The sequence below is a fragment of the Parasteatoda tepidariorum genome, chromosome 4 (assembly GCF_982258835.1).
Source record: "Parasteatoda tepidariorum strain Cologne lab strain chromosome 4, Ptep-v5.0, whole genome shotgun sequence".
Taxonomy (NCBI): domain Eukaryota; kingdom Metazoa; phylum Arthropoda; class Arachnida; order Araneae; family Theridiidae; genus Parasteatoda; species Parasteatoda tepidariorum.
The window spans coordinates 18,759,655-18,768,254 of NC_141758.1; the positions used below are offsets into that span (position 1 = coordinate 18,759,655).

General features: G+C 32.0%; 1 protein-coding gene and 1 long non-coding RNA gene across 2 annotated transcripts; one reads left to right on the top strand and one right to left on the bottom strand.

Annotated features, from left to right (window-relative positions):
• Positions 1-402: 402 nt before the first annotated feature.
• On the bottom strand, positions 403-1,918 carry LOC147810764 (uncharacterized). Its single transcript, XM_087162072.1, has 3 exons — positions 1,658-1,918; positions 704-1,417; positions 403-612 (listed from the first exon to the last, which is right to left on the bottom strand). The coding sequence occupies exons 1-3, from the start codon at positions 1,916-1,918 to the stop codon at positions 403-405; spliced, it is 1,185 nt and encodes a 394-aa protein (XP_087018198.1).
• A 582-nt stretch (positions 1,919-2,500) lies between these two features.
• Positions 2,501-5,950, top strand: LOC147810765 (uncharacterized). The gene is made up of 3 exons (XR_015432854.1): positions 2,501-2,751; positions 3,520-3,661; positions 5,650-5,950. It is a non-coding gene; the product is annotated as an uncharacterized LOC147810765 (long non-coding RNA).
• Positions 5,951-8,600: the final 2,650 nt, after the last annotated feature.

Sequence of the window (8,600 nt, forward strand, 5' to 3'; positions counted from 1 at the left end):
AAGTCATTCCGTTCTTAAAATCTATTTATTAGAAAATACTAGCTATTTTTTACAAAATTTTTAAATCATCATAAATTAAAATAATCGAATAGACTAAGAAAATTTAGCGACACATTGAAATAGAAATGTTATAAATTTAGTTGAGGGGGAGGAACCCTCTCGTATTAAGTTGAAGACAACAATAAACTAAACATTTATTTAACAACTGAACATAACAAGCTAAATCAGAAACATAAAATTAAGTAAGATTGTGTGGGATAGAGACTCAGTAAAGCTCGAAGCTTCTTAAATACTGGGGAAGATCCAAGGTTGCCGATCGTGTGTTTGTAATCCCGTTGATTCTTTTGGCGCCTACGCACCATGCCTAGCGCCACATCACTCCCCACCGGAGTTTCATAGTCCTCAAATTCTGAAACGAACTCTTCTACCATACCGAGTAACGTACTTCTTTGGGTCCGGTACCATTTCTGGCAAAGGAGACTCGGTAGTTGTAGTTGAAGAAAAGTCAGACTGGCAAGGAGAATCATCGTGGAATAAAGTATGGGGCTCGTCCACTGGCAAATACGCTGGTTTCAACCTGTCAATAGAAATCCACTTTTTCTTCGTAGAGATCTGCAAAAGATAGATTTTAGATTTTTTTAAGAACTGAATAGGGACCATCATACGGAGGTTGTAATGGTCTCCGTACGGCGTCATGTCGCACGAACACATGCGTACAAGTCTGAAGATCTTTAGGTACACAAATGACTCGTTTGTCATGCCAAACAGAAGCTACAGGCTTGACCTCACTAAATGCTTTACGCAACTGAGAAATCAATTCAGACTGCGAGATGTCGTTTCCCGAGTTAGTAAAGAACTCTCCGGGAACTCTCAATGTTTGCCCATAGACTAACTCAGCGGAAGAGAAGTTCCAATCCTTCCGAACAGCGGTCTTCAAACCCAGGAGAACTAGTGGCAAATTATCAAGCCAAGAATCTGTTGTATAACACATAAGGGCTGCTTTTAATGTTCTATGAACACGTTCAATCATCCCATTGGCCTTAGGATTGTATGCAGTCGTACGAATAATTTCAACACCCAGAATTTGTGCTAATTTCTTGAAAGTGAAGGAATCCAGTTGTCTTCCCTCATCATTTGAAATTCTAACAGGAGCACCAAACCGTGAAACCCAATTAAAAATCGCTGCTCGTGCTACTGTATTTGCCGTGATATCTTGTAGAGGTACCACCTCAACCCATCTTGTAAACCGATCAATTAAAGTCAAGCAGTACTTATATCCTCGACACACCGATAATGGGCCAATCAGGTCCAAATGAACGTGCTGGAACCTAGCATTAGGCACAGGAATTTTACCCAATGGTGATATAACGTGTCGATGTATTTTAGCCTTTTGGCAACTTAAACAAGTGCGACACCACTGAACAATGTCTTTTCGAATTGAAGGCCAAACATATGTACTACATAACTGTCTTAAAGTAGATCGGGCACTGATGTGTGCAAGATTATGAACAGAATCGAAAATCCTTTTTCGAAATTTCATGGGTACATACAAACGAGCACTAGGTTGGGAGACATCAAAATACAAATTTACATCAGAATTAGGCAAAACAATTCATGTAAGTTTAAAATTAGTAACATCTGGATTTTTTAAATATACCTGCAATTCCTCATCAGTCAACTGCTCAGCTGCAACTTGCACATAATCAATTTTATCAGGAGAAACAATTTCTTCTACACTTGACAAAGCGTCGGCCACTAAGTTTTCTACGCCTGCTAAATATCGTAAGTCACAAGTAAACTGTGATATAAATTCTAGTTGGCGTAAACGTCTAGGAGAGCACTTTTCAAAACTTTGGGCAAAGGCGTGCGTCAAAGGTTTGTGATCAGTTATAACATGAAATACCCTTCCTTCCAACATATAACGAAAATGAATTATTGACAAATAAATCGCTAAAAGTTCTTTGTCATAAACAGAATATTTAACTTGGGCATTATTTAACTTTTTGGAGAAAAAGGATAGAGGTATCCCTTATGAAAATTTAAGGTATATTTAAGGTTGATTTGAGGTATTTTTGAGGTATTAAGGTTGTTTTGAGGTATATTTGAGGTATATTTAAGGTTGCAGAGAAAACAGCAATAAAAATTATACCTCGTAAAGGTTGTAATTAAGGTGTACGAGGTTGATTTATATATACTTCAGCTTGTTTTGAGGTTGTTTAAAATTCACTTCAAATCAACCAGACTGATAAGGAGATTTTTAAGGTATACCAGGTTTATTTTCTGACACTTGTAACAAAAGAGGTATTTTTGAGGTACAAAAATTTTTACCTTATTTCAACTAACGATAAAAAGGTATTTATTGAGGTATATGAAGTCATTTTATTTATACCTAAGCTTATTATGAGGTTGTCTTATATTCACTTCAAATCATCCAGACTGATAAGATGATTTTTAAGGTATACGAGGTTGTTTCTCTTACACTTGTAACAAAAGAGGTAATTACGAGGTATAAAAAATATACCTTTTTTCTACTAACGATATTGAGGTATTTATGAGGTATAAAAAAATATACCTTATTTCAACTAAAGAGAGTGAGGTATTTATTGAGGTGTTGAAGTCATTTTATTTATACCTAAGCTTGTTTTAAGGTTGCTTAAAGTACACTTCATATTAACTAACTCACTTCCCAGAGTTCCATGCGAGCCGGCAAATGGCGTGTGTGTTGACAATCGAAAGTCTATTCGAAATTCGGTAATTGTGCTTGACATTTATTAATTTAGTTTTATCACTTTTAATCAAATATGCTTCAATTTTGAAACTTAAATTTTATTATTTTTGTTTTAACGACGCGTCCTGATCTTAAATAATTTAAGTTGGAGGATATTCTTAGAGGCTATCGTTGTAGGCTTAGCAATAAGAGAGAATAACCGAAATATTTCTCGTCACTGTTTTGGGTAACATTACTGGTGAATCGTTACAGCAGGTTATGCACAGTATATTTTATTGTTTGCAGTTCAGTCAAATAGAACTATTCTTTTTATTTTGCTTAAATGTATATGTTTTAACGTAGCAGTATGCACGCTGATTAATTGAGAAAAATGTTCACAATTTCTCTTATAAATAAATCATTGAAAATTGAAAGATTTTTAAAGTAGCAATTTTGCTTTGAAATTCTACTATAGCTGTATGCTTATCGTTTGGATATTTGTTGCAAAGTTTATATTATTATATATATATATATATATATATATATATATATATATATATATATATATATATATATATATATATATATATATATATATATATATATATATATATATATATATATATATATATATATATATATATATATATATATATATATATATATATATATATATATATATATATATATATATATATATTTATATATATATATATATATATATATATATATATATATATATATATATATATATATATATATATATATATATATATATATATATATATATATATATATATATATATTTACAGAGCTTATCCACAGTTCCCTGATATTACTGAGATGGCCTAGGCTGTAAATAGCACATGCGCGGCGGCGCAGAAGAAGAGACAAGCAAGCTACGGCTCAGCCTTCCCCTAGGATATAGTTCTGAATTTATACCTAAAGGAAAAAGTAATCTCTCCTAATAAACTACAGAATTTATGTAATTGTTGATAACAATAGTTTGCTAGATATTTGATAATTGAAAACTAGTAACTGTACTAGCTCACTTCTTCATGTTTGATCACAAAACTGCTATTTTCACTACATGTTATTTTACTCACGTTAATTATTTACTAAGCAGATTGTTATTGCTTATTAGAATATTGGGCAGAATGAAATTAAATCCGATTTCAAGTTTATATGACAATTTGTTTCAAGGTTATGAACTTTTTCATGCAGCTGTTTATGGTTCACTACTTCAAAAATGTGCGAATATTTTAGAAATAAGTCAGTATAGTATGCAATTTTAATCCTGAATTGAATAAAATCAATTGCAAATAAAAACATTTATTGTTGAAAGTAATATGCATTATTTTGAGTTTCATCCTATGGGATGTGTATTTATATTTAAACAAGTGTTTGTAACAACTAACTTTTAGTTTTATTCTGTTCGGTATCATAAGTTATATAGGAGATATTATACTCAACTTATTTTAAAAGTATTATTTCAAATCATTCTCTCTTAGACATTTTCCTCACATAAAATTACTCACAACTTTAAAATAAATGCTCCTTATCAGCTTGTAATTTGTTCTATTCGATTGAGTGTAAAAAAGGAATAAAAATTGGTACATAACTTTAAAATTTTAATTTATTAAACGATTGTAGATTCTTGATTACATTGATTAAAAATTATTAAAATAACTATTTTTTAAGAAACTCTGATGTGATTGACAATAACATAAGTCCTTTTCAGAATCAGCGTCAAAAATTTAAAAAAAAGCTGCTAGTTTCATGAAGTCTGACAAAAAGTTGAAAAATATAGACTAGGTTTATTGAGTTTAAAGATTTTTAAAAAAGAAAGGGAAGGAAATCTAATAATTAAACTTAGAAGTACCATAATGTTACAGATGTATAGAAAAATAAAAAGTGTTAAAATTGCATAATAAGATTGGAACTATACAGGGTGTTTATAAAGTCCCGGACCCATTTTGATGTTTAATAACTCATAAAATAATAAAGATAGATTAAAATTAATAACATTAATGGTTAGATAGACTCAAAAAGTTTCATGACCCTTGTCAATGAACTTCCACGTGTGCCCCCTTCGTCGCACGGAGAATATCAAGTCGATAGTCAATTTCACGAGAGGTAGCTTTCTTTTTTACAGAAAAGACAATCTCATCAGTCGTATACTTAGACATGTTGGAAAACTTCGTATTTCCACAACTAGAAGAGCTTCAGCCACATGTCTTTTTGCAACAAGATGGTGCACCACCTCATTGGGGTATCATCGTTCGTAGTTCTTTGAATGACCATTTTACAGGAAGATAGATTAGGCGAGGAGGTCCAATTCCTTGGCCACCCAGATCACCTGATATAACGCCGCTGGACTTTTTTCTTTGGTTATTTATAAAGGACAATGTTTACAGGAGGATCGTGTCGAACATTGATGGCCTAAAAGCCAGAATTACAACCGCAATAGCCTCTGTGGATGCCGACATGCTTGCCGCTACCTGGCGTGAAATTGACTATCGACTTGATATTCTCCGTGCGACGAAGGGGGCACACGTGGAAGTTCATTGACAAGGTTCATGAAAGTTTTTGAGTCTATCTAACCATTTATGTTATTAATTTTAATCTATCTTTGTTATTTTATGAGTTATTAAACATCAAAATGGGTCCGAGACTTTATAAACACCCTGTATATTTGAATTTCTGTAAATGTTGTTAATGGTAATACTGTCTTCAGTGTATTTTATTTTGTGGCTGTGATACATGTCATGCTTTTTAGCTACGAGGATTGAATAGAAATGGCAGAAGATATTTATCTGAAAAGGAAAATTAATTTCATCCAGTTAATTTAAATGATAAAAAAATACTTTCTAATATTTTAAGACCTGCCGCTATTATTGTAAATATGACTTTCTTACTAATTTATACCTTTTTCTTTTTAGGTTCCAATAATTACAAGTTTCAACATGTAGACGGAAACAGTATTTAAAATAATTTTGTTGGTTTGTAAAAAAAGTGAAATTTTAGTTTTAAATAAAAGTACTTTGAATTTCAGCTGACTAATTATTTAAATTTGTAGTTTTATAGCTTTAAAAATTCAAGCACCTTAGACAACTATCTTCTAAAAATACGAGTATGAGTTCCCATAAATAATTTTTACTAACTGTAGAATTTGGATAAGTGTTATTTTAAGATGATTTAAATCAATCTATTAAAATTATAGAAGAATTATGCATTTGAAACTTTCTTTTATAGCTTAACAAAAGAAGCAATTACTGTCGAAGGTTTAATATTAAAAATTTCAGGTTGATAAATGATCTCTACTAGTGAAAAAAATGTAATGTACATTATTCTTCATATAATATATATAATATCTTTATATATATATTATATTTTTTATATAGTGAGTCTAAAAATTAATAAACTAGGTGGTCCGTATAACACCTCACCTTCGTAAGTGCTAAAAAAAACATCTTTGGTTGATAAATTAATACTTTTAAAAATACAAAAATATATACTTGAGGTTACGAAATAATAACTTAAGGTAGAACATGGAACACATGGCGCTAATTAAAAATTACCTTTCCAATTGTTGAAAATACACTTCAGGTTGATTTATAACAACCAGAAGTGCAAAATGGCCCACCTTAGGTTGAAAATTATATACCTGTACAAGCATAGAATTATATACCTGAGGTTGAAGAATAATTACCTGAGGTAGAACAAAATACATTTGAGGTTGATTTATAACAACCAGAAGTGTAAAACGACACACCACAGGTTGATAAATATATACCTCTACAAGTATAAAATTATATACCTGAGGTTGAAAAACAATTACCTGATGTCGAACAAAATACACCTGAGGTAGATTTATAATAAGCTGAAGTGTAAAATGACACACCATATGTTGAAAAATATCTACCTCTACAAGCATAAAATTAGATACCTGAGGTTGAAAAATAATTACCTGAAGTCGAACAAAATACACCAGAGGTTGATTTATAATAACATGAAGTGTAAAATGACACACCTTAGGTTGTTGAATAAATACTTCCACAAGTGTAAAAAAATATACTTCAGGCTGAAATATATATACCTCTGGAGGTATATTTAAGGTATATTTGAGGTTGATTTTGAGGTATTCATTTGCACCCTTTTCAACCTTCACGACGTATTTAAACAACAACCTCCTTTATACCTTTAAAACATACCTCGTTTATACCTCATTTATACCTCGATTTTTTCATAAGGGATATAACCAGATCCAGTTTTTTCATGTAAGGCGCCTGCCACTGCAATGTCACTAGCGTCCGTAAACAGCACTAACTGGCAATCAGGTGCCGGGTGATATAGCTGAGTAATGTTCACTATACTTTCTTTGCATTTTCGAAAGAATTTTCTAACTCTGCAGTCCAGCTAATAGTTTTACTATCGCCTTTTTTACTACCCCCAAGTAAAGAGTTTAACGGGGCATGCAATTCTGCCGCTTTGGGAATAAATCTCCTATAGAAATTTAAACACCCAAGAAACCTGCGTAAATCTTTTAGAGTTTTGGGTTTAGAATAGTTAACAATTGCATCTACTTTATGCGGTAAGGGTTTAACACCATGTTCATTTACTAAATGTCCAAGGAAGGGTACTTCAAAAGATCCAAAAATACACTTAGAAGCATTAATAGTTGAACCATACTGTTTTAAACGTTCAAATATTAAACGTAAGTGATACAAATGTTCAGTCTCGTTAGCACTTGCCACGAGAATATCATCAATATAAGCAAATACAAAATCTAAACCATATAAAACTTCGTTAATAAAACGTTGGAAGGTTTGAGGTGCATTACACAAACCGTAAGGCAGATACAAAAATTCAAATAACCCAAAAGGTGTTATAACTGCAGTTTTCTCAATGTCTTGTTCTGCTACGGGGATTTGATTATATGCTTTAACAAAATCTATAATACTAAATACTTTCTTGCCAAACAGATTTTGAGAAAAATCCTGCAAATTTGGTAAAGGATATTTATCAGGCCGAGTACAGGCGTTTAAAGCTCTTTAATCGCCGGTAGGTCGCCAATCAGAGTTACTTTTTGGGACCATGTGTAGGGCGCTGGCCCAAGGACTTTTGGATGACCTACAAATACCGTGTTGCAGCATGAAATCAAATTCAGATTTGGCAGCTTGAAGTTTAACAGAATTTAATCTGCGAACTTTTGAAGCGACCAGAGGACCAATCGTGTTTAATGCACTGTATCGTGCTTAATTTTAAGATAATTAGGTCTAACTCTAGTAATTTCAGAAAATTCCTGAATTAAATCGTGATATTTAGTATTGCCAAATATTGTTTTAACACTTTGGATTGAGGAAGGAAAGATTTTACCTTGATGAGCCAAAGACGTTTTCGTATCAATTAATTTCTTATTTTAAAGATCGATTAACAACTCAAAATGTCGTAAGAAATCTGCGCCTAAAATTGGTTTTGAAACATTCGCAATTATAAATGTAAAATCAAATTTTCGATGTAAACCAAAATCTAGCGACATAAGTTTGACACCAAATGTTTTAATAGCAGTGCAGTTAGCAGCATGCAACACATAATTTGATGTCGGCCTGCAACCTTTAAATGTTATAGGCAATAAACTTACATCAGATCCGCTATCGACCAAGAACAGTAACTTAGTTTTGCGATCAGAAACAAAAAGTCGGTGGCTAAATTTTGAATTCTCACTACTATTAACCACCGGACTAATAGTAGAGCTCATCAGTTTAAATTAAAATTGCAAGGCTCAATACATTTGTGTGCTTTTTCAACATACTTCCTATGATACCAACAAATTTTCGTTGCGCCAGTTTGACTCTCTGCTTCACCTTTAGAAGTGTGGGAAAATTTTTTT

Excerpts from the sequence above, each read along its gene's own strand:
- LOC147810764 (XM_087162072.1), bottom strand. The coding sequence starts at position 1,918 with ATGTTGGAAGGAAGGGTATTTCATGTTATAACTGATCACAAACCTTTG. Across the intron at positions 1,418-1,657 it reads TGACTGATGAGGAATTGCAG|TGGTGTCGCACTTGTTTAAG; the intron begins GTATATTTAAAA and ends GACATTGTTCAG. Across the intron at positions 613-703 it reads AGACTTGTACGCATGTGTTC|ATCTCTACGAAGAAAAAGTG; the intron begins GTGCGACATGAC and ends TATCTTTTGCAG.